General features: G+C 40.8%; 4 protein-coding genes across 5 annotated transcripts in view; 3 read left to right on the top strand and 1 right to left on the bottom strand.

Annotated features, from left to right (window-relative positions):
* Positions 1 to 1,951, top strand: part of LOC134817510 (2-oxoglutarate and iron-dependent oxygenase domain-containing protein 2-like) — a 94,511-nt gene extending 92,560 nt beyond the window's left edge. Inside the window, exons 8-9 of the mRNA XM_063826655.1 lie at positions 810 to 909; positions 1,320 to 1,951. Of these exons, the coding sequence (XP_063682725.1) occupies positions 810 to 909; positions 1,320 to 1,453 (234 nt within the window). The 3' untranslated portion in view covers positions 1,454 to 1,951. The remainder of the gene's footprint in view (positions 1 to 809; positions 910 to 1,319) is intronic.
* Positions 1,952 to 1,955: 4 nt separating this feature from the next.
* LOC134817421 (endosomal/lysosomal proton channel TMEM175-like) lies at positions 1,956 to 21,334 on the top strand. 2 transcript variants are annotated; one of them, XM_063826565.1, is made up of 11 exons: positions 1,956 to 2,126; positions 2,761 to 2,916; positions 3,080 to 3,271; positions 3,486 to 3,648; positions 5,809 to 5,929; positions 6,095 to 6,223; positions 6,602 to 6,746; positions 15,785 to 15,867; positions 19,373 to 19,535; positions 19,765 to 19,817; positions 20,050 to 21,326. In XM_063826565.1, the coding sequence occupies exons 1-11, from the start codon at positions 1,965 to 1,967 to the stop codon at positions 20,171 to 20,173; spliced, it is 1,491 nt and encodes a 496-aa protein (XP_063682635.1). In that variant the 5' UTR covers positions 1,956 to 1,964; the 3' UTR covers positions 20,174 to 21,326. The 2 variants fall into 2 exon arrangements, with proteins under 2 accessions (XP_063682635.1, XP_063682642.1); XM_063826572.1 differs by having other exon boundaries at positions 2,038 to 2,578; positions 20,050 to 21,334.
* LOC134817343 (uncharacterized) lies at positions 12,473 to 15,142 on the bottom strand. Its single transcript, XM_063826482.1, has 2 exons — positions 14,947 to 15,142; positions 12,473 to 14,735 (listed from the first exon to the last, which is right to left on the bottom strand). The coding sequence occupies exons 1-2, from the start codon at positions 15,082 to 15,084 to the stop codon at positions 12,933 to 12,935; spliced, it is 1,941 nt and encodes a 646-aa protein (XP_063682552.1). The 5' UTR covers positions 15,085 to 15,142; the 3' UTR covers positions 12,473 to 12,932.
* LOC134817546 (uncharacterized) overlaps positions 18,076 to 21,375 on the top strand; it is a 49,841-nt gene continuing 46,541 nt past the window's right edge. The window contains exon 1 of the mRNA XM_063826729.1: positions 18,076 to 18,082. The gene's annotated coding sequence lies outside the window, so the exon portion shown is untranslated. The remainder of the gene's footprint in view (positions 18,083 to 21,375) is intronic.

Raw genomic sequence — 21,375 nt, 5'->3', positions numbered from 1 at the left:
TTTGGGTATCGCGACAATTGACCCCCCGACAATTGACCCCCCGACAATTGACCCCCTATGTAATTACACTGGGGTCAATTGTCGCGAAATCTAGGGTTTAGAACTCGACAATTGATCGGGTTAGGGTGAGGGTCCTGGGTCAGGGTCCTGGGTCAGGGTCAGGGTCAGGGTCAGGGTCAGGGTCAGGGTCAGGGTCAGGGTCCTGGGTCAGGGTCAGGGTCCTGGGTCAGGGTCAGGGTCAGGGTCAGGGTCAGGGTCAGGGTCAGGGTCAGGGTTAATTGTATTTGTATTAAATTGTATTGTCGGGGGGTCAATTGTCGGGGGGTCAATTGGTATTCATAAAACTCCATTACGATTTACGAACCGTAAGAACTCATACTCCAACCAGACCCAACCTTGAGTACGACTTGAGTCTTAGTAATTACTCGCTGAAATGCACTGAACATGGCAATCTTTTAATAAGCCCTGTGAACTTCTGAGAGATTGAATTTTGTCCTATTAACATCTCACACTTATCAACTTGAGCTTGTGGGAGAGTAGAACTGTAATTGTATCATATTGTGATTAAGTGATGATGGAGTGAGGCTTATTAAATTAAGCTTACTTTTGTTCTTTTTCCTTTCTGTGGCTCTGTCAGCCTATCTGATTTCCCGACAAATTTTCACAAAAGTTGTTTAAAAAAATGTTAAAATCCGAAATATTCGGAGTTTATTTTCCAGCAAGACCACTTGTTTGTTTATTTGTGTGCCCTGTACATTAGTTTGTATGTGTGTGTGTGGTTGTTATGTGTAACTGATAACTTATAACAGGAGGAAGATAAGGAGGAGTACTATGAAGCTGATCACGTGCCAGGTGTTGTGATGTTTCACAGAGCTAGACAGATGCACGGTACACTCCCTCTCCTCTCAGGTGGGGGTCTAACAATCTCTATTAGTTGTGATGTTTCACAGAGCTAGACAGATGCACGGTACACTCTCCTCTCAGGTGGGTCTAACAATCTCTATTAGTCACATCACTCACACTAGTGACTAGGAGTGTGTGAGTCAGATCACTCACACTAGGAGTGTGTGAGTCAGATCACTCACACTAGGAGTGTGTGAGTGACTCACTCACACTTGTATCACGTCGCGACCCCGGCCCCATTGTCATTTCACTTAGTGGGGGTGAAAGTCACGATACAGCCGCGCACTCGTGCGCGGCGGGCCTACAACGTGAGGCAAAGTCACACTGAGTCTGCAATGAAGGGGCTGTGATTTATAATTTTAATATTCTTTTTCAATATTTAGAACCCAGTACATGTCCTACATTCTCTCTGCCAGGGTCCCGATACAACCTACTCACGTGGCTGAGGAGCTCTTCTGTCCGCAACAAGATGTGTCCAATGTGCAGATCAGTCCCTAAACTAGTTCCTTCCTCTCATATGGGAGATGGCTTTACCATTCCCACCCAGTGAGGTGACCTTTTGTAAAGCAAACACATTTCAATACGACCAGGTAGAAATGGTAGAAATGTAAGGACCAGTTCCGTCATTTGTCTTAAACGGAAATGACGTCCTACCTCAGATATTGGTCTGTTGAGAGCTCTGAACTGTTCAAGAATAATGAGATAAAACATCAGTATATACATTGCTTTACAAGATTACTTTGATTTTCATATCGTCATACCTTTTTTCTAGTTTTGGGAATTTTCGGAAATATCATGTTATGTGATTGTTTGTACATTATATTTCATGACGTATTGTAGATATTTAAATATATTATTTAAAAAGATTAAATTCGAATTCAATACCGTGGTTTCAGATTATTTCAGTTTAATAAACACTTGAACTTGGCTCCGGACATTTTCTCGATAGTAACAGCGAAGTCTAGTTGTTTGATTTTTTGATATCAACTTTCTGCAACCTTTCATAGCTGATTCATCTGTCTTTACCATTTTATCTAATTTCTCTCAAGGATTTTGGAGCGATGGCTGAGTTAGGTAGAACTTTGGAAAGGCTAGAATCTCGCACCTCAGCTATATCATGGGTAGGGAAGGATAGGCAGACCATGTTTAGTGACGCCGTGTTCAGCATTGTCGCTACTATTGTCGTGGTGACTTGTGAAATTGGGGAGTCTGAGATGAACGAAGTGAGTTGCATTGCTGATGGTTAAACTGAATGACTGCTTGTTCTGTCTGTTCTCTGATTGTTGTTAGTTTTCTTAATTACTGTTAACTGTATGTTTCAATCATAGCTGCATGTGATTATGCTGTTTAATGATGTTCTGAGCGACTTTGCCATGAGACCCCTCCCCCTCCCCCTCGGAACGAGTTAACGCCCCACTGTTAGCGTCCTCCTGGTTACCTGGTTACCTGGTTACCTGGTTACCTGGTTACCTGGTTACCTGGTTACCTGGTTACCTGCAGGTTACCTCAGTTAGCGTCCTGCTTTATGGGGGACTACTCTATCTCACATGGGTTCAGTGACCCTCTGCGATGGTGGCCGGTAGACCGCCAGAACATGTTTACTGATGCGGTGTTCAGCATCGCCGCCACCATTGCTGTTGCTAATCTGAACCTCAAGACAGAGGTACTTGACACGGTAATGATTATGTTTCTGATTTTTATTCTTGAATCTTGATTGAGTGTGCTTTGAATTCTGTTTAAAACTAAAATAAATAATGTACAACTTAACTTATCTTGTATCTGTAATCTGAACTCACTGTCCTAAAATTTGACTGCACAGTGAACTGGTCTTCCTCTCATTCGTCGATTTATCCACAGGAAGATTTTCTGCTAAAAGACGCGCTGCTTGATCACATTCCCAAGTTTGTAGCCTACTTTGCTTGCTTCTTCGTGATCAGTGCTTATTGGGGATGTCACGTGCGACTCTACAACCTTGTTGTCAATAGCAACGATGTTTTAACCTGGCTCAACCTGGTAAGTTGCGCCACTTTCGGTAATTTTGAGACTTTCAACATCGCAAAAATATCGAGAAATATGAGAAATATGTAAGACGATATTCAAGTTCTTAACCACTGGTAACTGCAGTACTAGACAGTAGACACGTTCTAGATCTCTAATAAAAACCCACTCCTGTCAGTTGTTACTGTGTGTCCTCTCCTTCCTCCCCCTGACCCTGTCTCTGTGGGCGGACTCTGCCTCCCTCGCAGACTACATGTCTCACTTCCCCTCTATAAACCTCGCACTAGCCTGCCTCATCTTCACTTTTACTATATTCTACGTATTCAGAGACAGAGCTGCTCATCATACCCACATTACCTCTTCTCAAAAAGTTTGTGGTCTATGTGTTTTTGAATCAAAGTGCAAAAACAGATTTGTTAACTCGTATGGATGTTTTTTATAGCATCATTAGTTTACCATAGCAACTCTATAGATAAGAAACATCATAATATATCTCATGAAAAATCTCTATCTAGAATGATTTGCCTCCTAATCCATGTTGTTAACTCGATGTTAACCTTGTTAACTCTCATGTTAACCTCCAGACACGGAGAAGGTTTATAATCCTACTGTACGCCTGGTTCCCTACCCTAATAGGACTGTTCTGTATCTACATATACAAACTAGCAGAGTTCGCGCTCTGTGTCGTGTTCGTCCTTGTCCTGCTCACTGCTGTCGTTATTACCCGCTTTGAGAGGTGGTATCTCGGTTATTTTCATTATGGTGGTTGTCTACATACAGCCGTGTGTGCGTAATAATTTGAAATACTAAGGGTTCAATGAGAGGGCGTATCTCGGTTAATTTTTATGTAAAGTTTCACATGCTACTTTCCTGCAGGCGTTATAATATAGCTTACCAGTGGTGGATCTCGTGGAGTTTATGTGGATTGCTCACTGACTGTCCGTTCCTCTCGCTTTGAGAGGTGGTTTAAATTCCCCGGTGAGTTTTTTGTTTTACGCACATTTCGATTATAAACCGCTTTAAAGAGTGGTATCTCGGAGCAGTTCAGTCTTTTGCTCAACGTGACGTCTTATTTGGGCTTTGAGGGGTTTGAATTTTCAGTGAGTTTTAAATGTAGTTTTCTCACTTGCTTTCAGATTATTTAATTTTCATATGGTATCTCGGTTTTTTATTGTGGTTTTCGTCATGCTATGTTATTACTGTTTGTACAGTTATATTCGATGAGTTTTAGTATTTAAACTAATTGTGTTAAAAGCTTAAGGTTGTTTTCATCCCGGTAAGTTTTATGGGTTACATAAACACTGCTTGGTCGGATTTTCTCGTTTGTAGGAGCGAGTCTAGGTGAGTTTTTTGTCGGTTTCTGCCCTTCATGCGTGTTATTATCTGTTTGACCATTTATCTAATTTTATAGTGATTGTCTGCAGCATGCTGATATTATTATCCTTTGAAGGTAGATCTCGAGTTTCATGTGGGAGGATAGCTACTCTGTGTTATACGCTGAGAGGTGGTATTCAGTTTTTGTTGCTGACTTTGTCGTTGTTACTTGTTGAAATGGTGGATCTCGGTAAAGGTTTATGTGAGGTTAATGATGCTGCTTTTCCCGCTTTTGAGGGGTTTGGTTATTTTCTAAGTTTTACTGTGTTTGCACATGCTGCGTGATTAGCTTTTAGAGGTGGTATCTGGTGATTTTGTGGGGCCTCTCCTCCGCGTGGGTAATTACCCCATTTGATGGTATCTGGTTACCTGGTTATGTGGTTCCTGGTACTGCTTCCTAGTTACCTGGTTTGAGAGTTATCTCGGTTAGTTTTATGTGGGTCCTGTCACTGCTGTGTTCAGTACCCTTGCGATGGTGGTAGCTCGGAACATTTTATGTGGTGTCCTCGCTCCACTTGCTGTGTTATTACTGCTTGAGAAGTGGTATCTCGGTTAATGTTATGTGGTTCTGTTTACTGTTTGAATCTTATTACCGGCTTTGAATTTGTGTTACTGAATTTTATGTCAACGTGTTTTTCCTTGTCTGTCAATCTGCTATGTTAATTTCGTTTGAGAGGTGGTTTTCTCTCGGTAAGTTTTCATGGGTTTTCCTGACGCGTCGTTATTCCCGTTTGAGAGGTTGTTCTCGTGAGTGCTTATGTGGGGTTTCGGGGCCTACACCTTGGCTGTACGTTATTACCTGGCTAATGAGAGTTGGCATTTCGGTAATTTTATGATTTCACTCTCAAAAATGTCGAAAAATTAGAATATGAGAGTGTATCTTCGGTAACTTTTGTTACTGCTGTACTGACAGTGCAGTTCAGACTCTAATTTACTCGCCTCTGTCAGTTGTTCTGTGTGTTTTTCTTGGTGCCGTCTCTGTGGTCGTATTACTCTTGAGAGGTGGTTTCTGGTTATAGTTTATTGGTGTAGGTCACTGCTTCTTAATACCCGCTGTGAGAGGTTGTTATCTGGTGGTTCTTCATTGCTCGCTGTACTGTCCTTGACCTGCTCACTGCAGTCGTATTTACCCCTATTTGAGTAGGCGGGCTCATTTTCAGTTAGTTTTATGTATTCAGGCAGACTGCTTCGTTTTTACCCGCCTTTTCAAAAAGGTGGTATCTGTGTTTTTGTCATGTTGCTCACTGCTGTTTTACTCGTTATGGATGTTTTTATACTCATTAGTTTATGGCCTGCTCATGATGTCGTTATTTTATCTATTGAAGATTTATCTAGGTTAGTTTGTCTATCATGTGGTGTTCTTGCTCATCATGTGTTATGTGGTTTTTAATCATCAGCCCGTGTGTTGACTGTAATGAATTTATGAAATATCTAAGGTGTTCAATATGTACTAAAACCCCAACTGCGGGCGATCCTCCGCGTCTAATCATCACAACTTTTATGTAAAGAAGATTCACACTCGCTTTTCCGCAGGACATAGGTTACTAGATATAGCAGTTCAACAAGTGAACAGTCCTCTGCCAATGGAACGAATAGAAGCGTTCAGTGATGGAGTGTATGCCATCTCCATGACACTCATGGCAGTTCAAATTGCGTGAGTTTTATTTGCAATTTGATTCGTTTTTTCACAATTGAGCTTAAATAAGACGACTGTCTAAGAGGCTATCCATTCTATTTCTAATCCCCAATCTTTTCCAGCTGAAAATTAGGTTTTCCTTATATTAGTATAAAACCCAACTCTAAAGATTTCACTTTTAAGGGAGAAGCTGTCATCGTCTGCAGCGAACGAAAAGTTCCTGGAAATATTCGCAAATTCCTCTGTTGCTTACCTCACCTGTTTCGGTTTGGTTTCCATCCTGTGGTTCGTTCATCACCAGCTCTGCCACAAGTAAGAAATTCAGATTTAAACGCTTTTAATATCGACATTTTGATACTTCCTCTCTCATTTACCGTAGACAGAAAATAAAAAAGTACACAAACTTAAAAGTGTACTGTTCAGCACGGATTTCTACATTCAACAAAACTCTGATCCACACTGACCTGAGTTAATGTGTGTAACAGAACTGCTGATGATACAAGCGGTAAACACATCAAGATTATTAATGCGCCAACAAGACCGAACCTCTCTATAACGCGGTTTATTTTGTCTAAATCCCCCCGGCCCCTGTTTCCGCGTTATAGCGAGGTACTGCTACTGGCTACCACTGTACTAGTTACCACTAGTTACCACTAGTTACCACTAGTTACCACTGTACTATCCCGTCAGTATCCAACAGAGTAACCCGCTGATTCAGACTCTCAACACACTGGCTATCTCCTTTGTGGGGGGTATACCTTTCTCATCAGGTCTCATCCAGCACTATGCTAACCCGCACAGCTTCGATTCAGCTAACTTCCGCATCAATGAGGAGGTTTGTTTTTTAACAGTTTTTGATTTAATTGTTCTACCATAATTATGATAATAAATTTGCATAGCGAAACTTAAAAATAGTATCGTATTACGAATGTCATGTTTTATATGGCAGTGGTTCTCAACATTCATCTGTTTTTTTCTTCGCTACTTCTGTGACTATTTGCACTTTAAATGTTAAAACGTTCTAGAAGACTCTCCAAAATATGTGAAATTTGCACTTCGGCAAGAAGAAAGTGGATGACTTCGTACTAATAACAATAGAAACCGTTTTTATCATCATCGAAATATAATATTAAATGTAAATTTTACGACAAATCAACTTTAACTTAGGTTGTGGTATTAAATTGTCAATCAGATAAATTATACCAATAATATAAGCTGAACATATTGAGTGCTTTAATTTCGATTAATTTCTGTCCAATTCGCGCATAACAAGTGAAAATTTGGAAAATAATTCACAGCGCCGTTTCCAATTGCCTCCCTCGAACGGAGATATGATCTACTGTGTCCATTACCAAGTGTGGGTGTGGCAGGCACCCTCAACTTCCTTACAATCCTGCACCTGAACACCCTATAGAAGACATGTTTCATCAGATCCCGGGTCCACCGTCGGAGTCCTGTAATCCTGTAGAAATACAGACACGTGTTACACACACAGTTCAACACAATGGTCTGTGAGTTCATGAAGGTTCTAAGATGGACATGGTACTGGAAATGGTAATGTCCGGGTGAGTCATGAGACTTGAGTTCAGATACCTGGGTAATGTAGTTGAGGATGAGGACGATACAGAGGGGCACGTTCCACACTAGGTAGGTCATGGTCAGGAGCACTATTGTTATTGTAGCTTCTCTTTTAACTGTGCTCCCCCGGGTTCTGCTCGCTGTGGAAGAGGAGGATGAGATTCTTTTAAAGCGCAGTTTTAGAATGATAAAGCAGCAGCAGCTGGTTACCGGGATGAGTGGGAACACAAACTCTACAATGTTTAACAGAAAGTACAGCACGTTGAACGGAGGAGAACCCTTTACGAACACCTTCCCCAGGTCCCAACTACAAACCTTGAAACGGGGAAAGTATTCATACTTGCTGCCTCTAACAAAGGGGGTAGCTGCCTGGAGTAACATCAGGAACACATACGTCACAATGGGAACAGCCACACTCCACAGCGATATTCTTTTGTGGGGGAGATATATGGAGATGAGTCTAGAAACACTGAGCACTGCAATGAGGTACACTGACACTCGGATAGTTACATTCCAGAGGATCCCCCACACGTTGCAGAGGAGCGGGTTAGTGTTGAAGAGGGTCTCTCCCAGGGAGGGGGAGAGGTTCGCCAGCCCGGTGAAAAGAGCTAGACTGCAGATCAGGATGTCAGTCAGGTTGATGCAGATGTGGAGGAGTGTGTTGGGGGATAAGATCGCTGGTCTGGTTAGGAAGTAGGATACGGCCAGGATGTTGCCCGTAGTACCGAGGAGGAAGCAGAGCAAGGAGGATACCCCGAATATGGTGTCCCAGTGACTTGGGAACATCGCGCTCTTTCTAGAGAATGTAATTTAGCTGTTGTACTTGCCAACTGTAAGGATATGAGAAAGTGACGGTGAAATAAATTGTTAGCAACAAAATATTCCAGAGTAAAATTTAGATAACAATAGATGAAACCACAATAGATGGTTAAATAATATGTTTCGTAAGTGCACTTATAGAAGCCTTAGTTCGTAACACACAATAGAGCAATATATGCCGTCCTATGCGGCGTTTGACGCTATTATATGTTGCATTACTGCCAAAAGTTATTCAAACAGCTGCATTCTATTTACAAGTTTTATCTTACGGGTAATTTTCACCGTAGTCTAAATAAGTTTAACTACTGGGGGTATTGAGGGTAAAATACTGTTCAAAATCGTGCGTGAAAAACATGTGAAAATTATTGGTAGGGTTACTGCGAATATTTGTGAGGGATAACAAACTGAACCCGAAAGTTTGAGGAATGGAGAAAACAAATTAGCAAATTGACGAAACAAACCATATGTGATAACAATTCATTAATTCGCTCCGTCCAGCTGGATAATAATAGTAATATTTTCCGGCAATTACTATGGAATATTTGATATTTAATATACCTAGCATATGCTGCAACTATTTATTAATTAACCAATAATACAACACTCTGTGCAGCGCACAGAGATTGGGAAACAATGGCATAGTCATTAGTCATTAGTCACAATGGATAAGTTTGGTATTTGTTTTTACTGTTACATTAAGTGTTTTAGAAACAGAAAAAATGTCCACCCTTATAATATTGCCACCTACTAATGTCACCAAACACAAATGGGCGAATGGAACATTCTGTGATTCATTGTCACAAACAGCAATGATTTAAATGAGAAGAAATAAGAAAGGTCATGCGGTACAATTACCAGATGTTTTGTTGCCAGTAACTGCCATAATGGAGCAGCAGCACTAACTTCCACACTAACTCCTTTATAATAATCCTAAGCAGGTGGTAGAGGTGGTAGAGGTGGTAGAGAGCTTCACCCATCTAAAACATAACATCTGCAAAATTGTACTGAGCTATAATAGTACAATTCCTTACAATTACCCGGAAAACGTGTGAAAAAACACACTGAAGCTTTTCAGCTTGGGAGATGTTTTTTTCACACGGCGAGAAAACATTTAAAGACAGAGGAGCCAGGTGATGAAAACGACACTGGAGTTGAAAGCGTAACGTGGTGATATTAATAAATATTTAAACTAGAACACCAGCCTTGTTGGTGATGAGACTAATTCGGAACTAATGTCAGACTCCCTACAGAAATGTCCCAATTTAAAAATACTTTTAAGAAATTCATACTTTCAAGATATTAGATAAATTCCCGCAAAGTTCTTTAGTACATATGATTTGCAAACATCTCATCGCATACGTAATATGAGAATATGTACGTCGGGAAGCGCAAGGTCTTAATAGTTAATTGTGCATGTAAAGTGTAAACAGTGTACGTATGCTCTGTGTAGTATGGTCTGTGATTTCTACAAACAAACCCCGCGAAATTACCATCAAAAATGGGAGGTCGGAATTTCTTAGTTTTTAACTCTCAATATTCAAGTTCATATGCAGTTACGAAAAAATATTAAAACATAATTAAGGGGGCCTTATTTCTCATGTTAAAAGGTTAAAAAATTGAACGGAAATGGATACGATAATCCAGTTTTAAAAAGTCGTTTATTCTTTTATTTCTGTCTTAAATCTACAGTGATTATATTGAATGTATTGCAAATCTTAGTTGCGAAGCATCGTTTGGAACTCCAAATACCCATATTAGTTCGAGTAAATAAGGTACTTTTAGTGATTTATGATATCTTACCAATTAATTGAAATAAGGCCGGTAAAAGAATTGTTTCAGTTTTTAAACTTTCTTCGAATTCCACAACTAGCAGACTAACTACTTAAGTGAGTCCAAGTTTTCATATATCTCATAGCTATCAACTGTGTCGTATTCCTCTGCACCAGGGAGCACTCCAGTTTCCTTCTTTACGCCTGGCTCTTGTCCTCGTACACTGGGAATTTCTCTGGCAAGTTCGCTCATGACAACGGGCTGGTTTCTTCTCTTTTTTGCCACAAGTTTGTAGAGAAGAATTGTCAGGAGAATCAGGAGAATAACTGAAAAAGCCCCGAAGACAGTTATCAGAGTTAGATACAGTTCTGAAAATAATGGCACGTTATTGTTAACTAATTTTTTATCAAGCAAGGCTATAACATTAGATTATAAAAGTATTATAGGAGTTACCGAGTTTGGAATTTGGATTATGATTTAGAAAGATTTGGGGCTTATCAACCGTAGAATAGGATAGAAAGTTGTAAAATAACTCACTCTTGGTTGCTGCTAGATCCTGCTTGGTAGCAGCCAACTCTTGCTTGTTGTTAATCACTATTTCAGCGAGAGTACATCCGGATGGGATCTCTGTAACTGATCCAGTTTTGTCACTTAGCACTATCTCCTCCCAACTTAGAATTTTAATAGAGGTGAGTACCTCCTCCTCAATAGAGCACATGTCAGATGACATTCTTTGTATTTCAGATGAACTGAGGACTCGACTATAAATGTTTAACTTGAATATATCACTTCCAAAGATGTTAGCTGGATGCTTTGTTTCATATGCACGGTTTCCCAAACTCATCTTTCCACCCGTATTTAGCTCCCTCCCATTGGTAGCTGCAGTTCCTATTACATCTCCATTAAGATAGACTTCAATGATGTAAGTAGAGGTCCAGCAGAGGTGGAACCACTCACCATCAGGGACAGTGTACTCATCCATCAGTCTGAGATTAGTACCTACCACCCAGTTGTAGTAGCCGTTAGAACCGAGAACTATCTCGTCATAGTCAGGATAGATATAGTAGTGCAGCACTATTGGATGTTTTGAATCAAATCTATTCTTGACCCAAGTGCACACAGAAAACTGTGATGTTGATGTATTCATTATACCATCTCCTAGCAGGATGTAGTCCCCGACTGTATGTCCGAATCGGAGAGCACTTTGCTTCCCCTCAGAATGGACATGGGAAATTATAGCAGAAAATAAAATCATAAACATGTTGTTGAGGGTTCGAGTTGTACTTGTAGGGAGAAAACGTAAGATTGATACGTGTCACATACAAAATAAAACGACTCAGGCGTAATTTGTAACAGTGCACCCCACACAGTCTTGATGAAGCTTATCAGTCATTGTTTTGTGAATACCTTTACATATAATGTTAAGGACCGAAGACCGCACTACGTTTTCGCACAGTCTTTAGTTTATAGACATAGTGGTTCATGAGTATTATATCATACTCATGAACGGAACGAGCGTGCTAAATCACTCTACACTCGATTTTCGAGATTTTTCTAAAAGCTGAAATCAACTTGGATCGATGTATTTTCGGACGCTGATTCCGAATCGCCCCCGATGACATAGACTTAAAATGCTTCTCTGGCAAGATATTGGCGAAAAACTATCTCGATCACGTGACATGACCGTATAAGGAAGTTTGTCTAATTTTTCGTTTGGGTCAGTTAGCAAGTCAGTTAGCCACTAATCTTAGCTTAGCCATATTTCTAATCATATTTTCAAACAATGTCAATAGGTTCCCAATTTAAGAACTGGTTAGGACCACAATTGATTAAATTTATTTACCGCGAAACTCGATTTACAGCGGCCATTTCCTTGGCCTTCCCCCCAATAGGGCTTAACATTCATAATGTAAAAATCTAAACCCCGATTTACCGCGGCTTTTTCCTTTCTCCCGAACCCCGCAGTAACACGTTAACAGGGTATTACTGTACAACACTACAAATTAATTACAATTATAAGGTGATACTTCCTTAATTTGGATAGTCGTAAAAAGTCGAGCCACAAGCAAGTCACCTTGGATACGTCGTGTGTCTACACGATCACCATTAATCAAAAGAGAATACCTCATCAGACTTTATTTCAACGGACATTAATTGGACGCTGGAGGCCCTAGCGTTGATCATTTTAATGTCTGTTCGAATACAGTCCGACAAGGTAGTTAAATCAAATTCATTAAATGGGTGCCTTCGAGCGTTCAAGATTATGTCCGTTCACGTACACACGTAATGTCCGGTGAAATAACGTCCGATAAGGTAGTCCGAAGGTATCGCTGATAGATTTACATATTATTGCAACAACTTTAGCTCTATACGAGCCAAGAAAAAGGCAATCATAGGACGCGAGGAGGATCAGAACTCCTCGGACTGCATTCAATTAATTCCTTTTATAACTTCCTCGATAAATATAATAGATTTTTAGAGTTATAATTAGTTTAATCTAACATCTGAAGAAATTAAAAGCTTTCTAATTCATTGTAACCTTTAAAAAGTTACGAATGAACAGAAGTGGACCACTTTGGTGCAATTTGTTCCAGACAAAATGTATCATGTTGTCGAGCAAGAAATCCTTAGCGTTTTAGACGAGAAATGAAAAATTCTGTGTCTTTTGCGACGGTTGCACGTAACAAACAGCAATAATCGAAAGCAGAAAATAACATTTATTCATTCAGTCGCATAATGATATTATTTCGAAATGATTACCAAAGAATTACAAATTACCAATTTTAATCAACAACAAAATAAAAGCGGGTTATATTGTCCGATGAAGTTATAAACTTTATGCCCTCCAGTAATTTCAGTGGCACATGTGCTCATGTCTGCACACTCCATCACTACATCTGGTAGTTCCTCCAGGACACTCCCCCTCCTCCCCCTCCCCCTCCTCTTTACCACACTTCTCTCTGCATTCCCTGTCTTCACACCTCATAGTGCCAGCTTCACACGAACCATTGCACGACACGACTTGGAAGACACTGTCAGTTGTCTTTGAGGGCTTTCTCTTGTTACCTGAGCACAGTAGGTAGACTTTCTTACCTTCTGTGGATTCCTTTGCATTGATTCCTTTGCAGCCTTTGGTATCCATGCACATGTTCTTAGCTTCATCAAGCTTTTTTGCTTTCAACTTTTGTCCATCAGCGTCCATCATCTTCTTCCCAAGTTTCTGGCCAGCAACTTCCTCCCAACACAGGGTTTTCTTCATCTGGAAAAGGTTGCGATCTTCTTCACACTCTGACTGGATCTCCACATTAGTTTCCTCAGCAGGGTTTGCTGATCCGCCCTGCGGATGCCAACAGGAACCTTCTGGAAGATCAATCTTAAACCCTTTCGCTGTTGTCTCCCATGTGTAAGCGTCCCTGCAAGATCCGAACGTGACGATATCACTGTCCGTGCTCGGGCTATCAGAGACTGAAAGACACTTGTCAGTAGCTTCATCCTTCAGGTATCCTTTAGATGTGTAGCAGAACTCTCGGCTGCACCCAGCACTGGTTAGAACCGTATTCATTTCTGCAGTGTCGTCCATATCGACACATAATCCTCCGAAGTGTTTGATCTCTCCACACATGACATCTCTCCCTACGTTGAACTCGTCTTCCTCTTCCTCCTCCTCTTCACCATCTTTTTCTTCTTCATCCCCGTTTTCCCAGCCATCACAAGTTTGACCTGGTTTGCATGTCAGTGCTGGCGCTTGTGCCATAGAGTTTATACCACAGATATTGTCTTGGCTCCTGCTCATGTGGATGTAGCCACCTGAACCCCAGTTAGTTCCCCACGAGTTCCTCACTGCCCAGTACCCTGAGGTGTAGCCAGTGAGAGCGACAGCGTGGTTAGGTGCACCAGAACAGTCACATTTGGAGGCCTCCGTACAGGAGTAAATACCCTGTCGATACAAACTGAAGCTGTCAACTACTTTGATAGCAACAGTGACAACACCATCAACTACTCCTTCAGCTAGTTTAGCATCGGATCCCTTGTACCACGTTATCCCCGTTACATCAGCTTTATCCATAGCGTTAGCAACTCCCTCCATATTACAAGTTCTGTCAGCTTTTTTGTAGGGAAACTCTGCCATACTTGCCATTCTCTTGGTATCTATACTGTAGTCGTATGCCCAGTGCATCCAGCCTCCACTGCATCCACTGTGATCTTTAGCCCAGCTGGCTCTGTGTTTCTTGTAGAAGTGTTCCATGGTACAGTCCAGGTACTCTTGCTCGCTCAGAGCCACCAGCTCCCCGGTCAGAGCGAAGTAACGACCCTCCAGAGAACTCACAGCACCAAACGCCCAGCAGCTCCCACAACTTCCCTGGTTCTTAACAGCAGGCTGGCCTTTACGGGCCACCCAGTCGATCTTACTTGGCAGTTGCCGTTTGACGCGACGTGTAAGGTTACTGGACCTCTTGGTAAGCATATTGGTTAGGTTCATTCGATCTAGATTCAGCATGTCTGCCTTTTCTTGGGTTGTCATGACTGAGATGAAGTTCAGTCCAGCGGTAAACTTTGTGTTTTTGTTGTCGTTGATGTCTTCTATCACACTGACGGTCTTTTCGAAGTTGGCGAGTCTCTCGTCCATTTCGTTTGTGTCGGACCGTTTTAACAGCATCTGAAATAATATGATTTAAATTTATTGATTATTTAGATGTAATTTTCTTGATTTGTTAAATTGAAAGTAAGGCAAGTGGTCAATACCAATTTGATTATTAAAATTACAACCAAATTCATACCTACTCATTTCAGTGCATAGCCTGTATAATACATTTGAAATAATTTAACCTAATTAGATATTTGATGCATGCTAACAATTACTGACATACCTGTAACTTATCATCCCCATGAAACTTCTTAAAAGTAGTCCTAAACATGACGGGGATATTATCAGCGTGGTTGTAACTGTGGGACCGGGCAGCAAGTAAAACTCCGAACAGAGTGATGAAAACAAACGCACTCTTCATGATCACTCAAATTGGAAATGTATCTCAGCAGTCAGTTAGGATTAGGATTTTAAGGGAATGTTAATGAGAGAGCAGTTAGTGAGTTTGATAATTTCTGCCTCGCTGTCTTTGTCTTGAGGACAATGCTTTGAGGTTGTCAAGGCGGAAACAATGAATTTATTCAGTTTTAACCAGACAGTTGTTTTGAGATGATTAAAAGATAAAGCTCACGAACAAACGACCCGTCCAAGGTCCTTAATCAACAATACCTACTATTCCTTAACTAACTAGCTTCTCTAGTTTCTTTTTTATAACTAGGACGCCAGGAGGCCAGGACGGGCCACGGGAGAATTGATAATTTTTTCTCGACGTACGTCTTTGCTCATGTGTAAAAACAATATAGCGTTACGATCAGGACTTTAAAACAACAGAGTTGCAAGTTAGTGGAAAAAAGAAGCCAACAGAAATGAATGGATCATTATACTTATAAGGGGTATAATAAGTAGTACAAACAGTCGTGACTGTTTTCATCAAAAGTTGGAGTTTCCATCAGAGGCAATTATAAGTGCGGCAGGTGCGGAATCGCACTATTTGCCGTTTCCCGCACACCTGCCGCACCTATTTTTGCGGAATCGCACTTTTCGCAAAATTTAGCCGCACTTTAATGTTGCCTCTAGTTTCCAGGTATTAAGAAGATGTCATAATTATATTAATTTCACAGGTTTGTGTGCAGTTTCACTGTATGGTGCTGTTTTTCTCTGGACTCTTCCAGGCACTTATGTGGGTAGCAGCGATACATATGAGGTAAATAAATACAAACAATCCGGTTATTATACGTTAAACTATAAAAAATAACTATAAAAAAATAACTTGATACTGGCTTTGAGGAAGAGAATAAAAGGACTTGTTGCTTGATATAGTATATGGGTGGTACTCAAGCGTTCTACATTTTGCCAAGTGAGACCAGAGGATTGGTTTCAGGAAGGTATGCGAACTAACGATCCGAGTAGATTATCTTAAACAATAATCTCAGAATGTGTGTGTGTGTGTGTGTGTGTATGTAATTTCCGGTCGGTTATATTAAAAAAACGGTATGAGTTACGGGAGTGGTTTTTTCGGTATAGTGCTGACAAAACTCTGACGAAGCCCATAAGCAAATTTTTTTTAAATCGGCCGGTGGTAAGTGGTTTAATTGATGGTTTTGTACCACAAATGTTACATAAAATGGCTTGAGCAGCTTAATCAAGAAAACGGTAAGAGTTACGGGGCTCGCTCTCTCTCCCATTACTGCATAATATGTAGCTACATAAGTAAACCATAATTGGGTTACCCGGGTAAGATTTGCTGTAATGTTATACTATAAGCTTATTAGGGGAGGGGGCACTGTTTGGGGTATGTTTGGACTGCAGAGAGTTCATACTATCATACGACAATGTTATGCTTGTTTTCAAATTTAATTTGCGGGTGTGGTGCGGAGTTAACAAGGGTTAATTTCTAAAACGATTTAAATAAAAATGGAAAGCGGTTCAAGACGGGAGTGCAAGTGATGAGGTGAAACATTTGTCATGGAGTTGTAGAGGGAGTTATGTGCCTCGCCGGGCTAAAGTAGTGGATGACCTTGCTGTACGGCAAGTTAAACAAGGATCTGAAACTACTAGGTTCCGTACAGACTCAACTCTGCACCCGTGTCAATATGTTCATTATATGCAAGCCTCTTGATTTATAAATGAAACATTTGTCATGGAGTTGTAGAGGGAGTTATGTGCCTCGCCGGGCTAAAGTAGTGGATGACCTTACTGTACGGCAAGTTAAACAAGGAAACTACTAGGTTCCGTACAGACTCAACTCTGCACCCGTGTCAATATGTTCATTATATGCAAGCCTCTTGATTTATAAATGAAACATTTGTCATGGAGTTGTAGAGGGAGTTATGTGCCTCGCCGGGCTAAAGTAGTGGATGACCTTGCTGTACGGCAAGTTAAACAAGGATCTGAAACTACTAGGTTCCGTACAGACTCAACTCTGCACCCGTGTCAATATGTTCATTATATGCAAGCCTCTTGATTTATAATCACCGAGTCTAGTAATTGTTTAAGAGAGTTCTCTGGCAGTTACGAAACTCGAGAGACTGTGGGATACTGAAGGGAAAGGAAGCAGTTCTAACGAGCTCTTCTCAAACACAAGGATATAACTTGTGAACTCGGCTAGTATATATGAAACATTTGTCATGGAGTTGTAGAGGGAGTTATGTGCCTCGCCGGGCTAAAGTAGTGGATGACCTTGCTGTACGGCAAGTTAAACAAGGATCTGAAACTACTAGGTTCCGTACAGACTCAACTCTGCACCCGTGTCAATATGTTCATTATATGCAAGCCTCTTGATTTATAATCACCGAGTCTAGTAATTGTTTAAGAGAGTTCTCTGGCAGTTACGAAACTCGAGAGACTGTGGGATACTGAAGGGAAAGGAAGCAGTTCTAACGAGCTCTTCTCAAACACAAGGATATAACTTGTGAACTCGGCTAGTATATATCTTAGTTGTAGTGAACGCTGAACTTAGTCGTACTGAACGTACGTTCCAATCATTTTGTAGTGAACGTTTGTGAACGTTAGTGAACGTTAGTCAATATTTTGATAATTTTTCCGATAGTTTTTAACTTCCAGACATCCTGATTCGTATGCTGATCATATCCCTGATAAACCGGGTGAACACAAAACCCTACTGAATGTAGGGGGAATGGAGCTTGAGCCACCTTTTGTTGGCAAGACTAACCATATCACTTTTATGGTTTCTATTGCGGAAAGCAAAATTTGCTAACTTTAAGGTGAACAGATAATATTTGTAATAAATTACACCGATGAAACCAACAGGAATCTTAAGACTCTTGTCTGAAAATCTAAGCAAGACTATTATCGGCTCGAGAATTGAGCATAAATAGTCGACTTCTATCCAGAAATGGGGGTCAAACACTAAATCTTTAGCGCACTCAAACAAATTCTTGTATGCATTACATTTATTGCTAACAGACTCAGTAAGGGTTGGATCAATATAAGTCTTAATCAAAGTATCCTTGGAACCCTTCAGTCTCTCTAACATAATAAACTGGGCGGCAAACCGAGTTTCCCTGGTTTTAGCAAATTGACATGAGAATGGGTTCTAAACGTTTCTTTACATTTGTAACTATTTTGTTACAATTCGACAATGTCTCCTTGGTCCAGCTCAACTTCCCGACATCCTCGGCAAGTAGATCGAACTGGTGGGTTACACAGCATGTTCCCATGATGAGTTCAAAATTAGCTTCGATTAAGCGTCGTAGAGATTTATTGACATTTGGATTGTCTGTTACAACGTGGAAAATCCTGTCGGCGCCAATTTCTTCAATTTTGGCTTTTACAATCTCATACTGATCATTTGCAGTTTTCTCAACCCCTGTAGCATTAACCGCGTCATGAAAAATAATGTCCTGCCTTTGCACGAGGATGAAGTTAACGAGAGGGTGAGAGGATAGATCCTTCCAACCATCAGTTGTTAGGGTACATGGGAATTGCTCAGTGATCAGCCGTTTCTGGAAAACGTCCACCTGCCGTCTTAGAGAATCTCGTTCATCTATCAGCATCTTTGCCGGATAATTGGGCTATGTCCGGCATTTTAATTTCATAATAGCAATTAACGTTCCTTATGTTCCGAACGTTAAAATCTTTTAGCGAACGCGTTCACAAACTATTTTTAGTGAACGTTCCGTACGTTCACTACAACTAAGGTATATATGAAACATTTGTCATGGAGTTGTAGAGGGAGTTATGTGCCTCGCCGGGCTAAAGTAGTGGATGACCTTGCTGTACGGCAAGTTAAACAAGGATCTGAAACTACTAGGTTCCGTACAGACTCAACTCTGCACCCGTGTCAATATGTTCATTATATGCAAGCCTCTTGATTTGTAATAGTCGGTGTTCGGACCTTATGATCATGGAATGTGGTGCCTAATAATGACTTAATTATCCACGAGAAAGAACTGTTTATGAGACTATTGTTTAAGATACTATTGGATACGTGAGGGCACTCCGAATAGAATTGCTCACCTAATGCGGGTTTTGACTCAGCGGGTAATTACTCCTACCCTTTTTAACTGCGGCAGTGAAATCCCGGCCGAAGGCCGGGTTACACTAGTAATATTATAATCTTACGGTATAGGTATATTTGTTGCCATTTTACTGACAATTAATTCTGTGTCTGCACTGACCATCAACTATCATATCAAGCAGTTACAAGGTACCCTTCATCAGTGTATTAACCCAATAATAATGTTCAGGGTTACAAGTGTAAACTACAGCAGCTACGCGGACGCACTACTATTCTTCAAAACAATGGTGGTGCCTTATGTCAGCTGTATATTATATCTCTACTCTGTATTCTACGAACATTCTAGTTCACTTTTCCTGGCACTCACTTGTGTCACTCCCTTCACCTTTGCTGTGAGTTATTTTATTTTAATAACTTATAATCCGAAAGTTTCACCCTACGTACACCAACCACCCACGTGAAGATTAGATAAGAAATTATAGTTAATATAAAATACGAAATAGAGGGAAGTCATTTATTCACTTCAAAATTTCAAAATCGGAGAATACCGGTCCCAAAGCGCAATAATCTTAATCTTTTATATCCTCATATTGGATGTTGATGTAAATATTGAAATTTCAGGCGGCGAATTACTGTCACAGGAAGCGACAGTCACTGACATCTTTTGCTTCAAGGTAAATCTGCCAAACGTAATTACATTGTAATTTGCTGTATCTAAGTTGTGTTAGGAGCAGATGAGGTACTTATTTAATAAACTGCGTTGTAACTAGGTGAATTAATATGGTATTACTAGGGGAACTATAGTAAAGAGATACTAATCTTTCCTCTTTCTACAATATAAATTTCATCTCTTGTTAAATTTGTTAACTTGTTTAAACTCATATTAAAGTCCCATAACCCCCTCAGACTATTCTCACGGTCAGACAGCACTAATAATCTCCAGCCCGGATTGTTAGAATCCTCCGCAAACTCTGAGATACACCGATCTGATCATCATCCTTACATCAGCTTCTCTCCGTCCAGTCCTTAGAATCTGATCATCATCCTTACATCAGCTTCTCTCCGTCCAGTCCTTAGAATCTGATCATCATCCTTACATCAGCTTCTCTCCGTCCAGTCCTTAGAATCTGATCATCATCCTTACATCAGCTTCTCTCCGTCCAGTCCTTAGAATCTGATCATCATCCTTACATCAGCTTCTCTCCGTCCAGTCCTTAGAATCTGATCATCATCCTTACATCAGCTTCTCTCCGTCCAGTCCTTAGAATCTGATCATCATCCTTACATCAGCTTCTCTCCGTCCAGTCCTTAGAATCTGATCATCATCCTTACATCAGCTTCTCTCCGTCCAGTCCTTAGAATCTGATCATCATCCTTACATCAGCTTCTCTCCGTCCAGTCCTTAGAATCTGATCATCATCCTTACATCAGCTTCTCTCCGTCCAGTCCTTAGAATCTGATCATCATCCTTACATCAGCTTCTCTCCGTCCAGTCCTTAGAATCTGATCATCATCCTTACATCAGCTTCTCTCCGTCCAGTCCTTAGAATCTGATCATCATCCTTACATCAGCTTCTCTCCGTCCAGTCCTTAGAATCTGATCATCATCCTTACATCAGCTTCTCTCCGTCCAGTCCTTAGAATCTGATCATCATCCTTACATCAGCTTCTCTCCGTCCAGTCCTTAGAATCTGATCATCATCCTTACATCAGCTTCTCTCCGTCCAGTCCTTAGAATCTGATCATCATCCTTACATCAGCTTCTCTCCGTCCAGTCCTTAGAATCTGATCATCATCCTTACATCAGCTTCTCTCCGTCCAGTCCTTAGAATCTGATCATCATCCTTACATCAGCTTCTCTCCGTCCAGTCCTTAGAATCTGATCATCATCCTTACATCAGCTTCTCTCCGTCCAGTCCTTAGAATCTGATCATCATCCTTACATCAGCTTCTCTCCGTCCAGTCCTTAGAATCTGATCATCATCCTTACATCAGCTTCTCTCCGTCCAGTCCTTAGAATCTGATCATCATCCTTACATCAGCTTCTCTCCGTCCAGTCCTTAGAATCTGATCATCATCCTTACATCAGCTTCTCTCCGTCCAGTCCTTAGAATCTGATCATCATCCTTACATCAGCTTCTCTCCGTCCAGTCCTTAGAATCTGATCATCATCCTTACATCAGCTTCTCTCCGTCCAGTCCTTAGAATCTGATCATCATCCTTACATCAGCT

This window comes from Bolinopsis microptera, chromosome 1 (assembly GCF_026151205.1).
Source record: "Bolinopsis microptera isolate Bmic1 chromosome 1, MBARI_Bmic_1.0, whole genome shotgun sequence".
NCBI lineage: Eukaryota > Metazoa > Ctenophora > Tentaculata > Lobata > Bolinopsidae > Bolinopsis > Bolinopsis microptera.
Note: the sequence above shows the minus strand (reverse complement) of the source record. Positions and strands in the feature narration are given on the sequence as shown.

Excerpts from the sequence above, each read along its gene's own strand:
- LOC134817343 (XM_063826482.1), bottom strand. The coding sequence starts at position 15,084 with ATGAAGAGTGCGTTTGTTTTCATCACTCTGTTCGGAGTTTTACTTGCT. Across the intron at positions 14,736-14,946 it reads ATGGGGATGATAAGTTACAG|ATGCTGTTAAAACGGTCCGA; the intron begins GTATGTCAGTAA and ends ATATTATTTCAG.
- LOC134817421 (XM_063826565.1), top strand. The coding sequence starts at position 1,965 with ATGGCTGAGTTAGGTAGAACTTTGGAAAGGCTAGAATCTCGCACCTCA. Across the intron at positions 3,272-3,485 it reads ACATTACCTCTTCTCAAAAA|ACACGGAGAAGGTTTATAAT; the intron begins GTTTGTGGTCTA and ends GTTAACCTCCAG. Across the intron at positions 19,818-20,049 it reads CTGACATCTTTTGCTTCAAG|ACTATTCTCACGGTCAGACA; the intron begins GTAAATCTGCCA and ends TAACCCCCTCAG.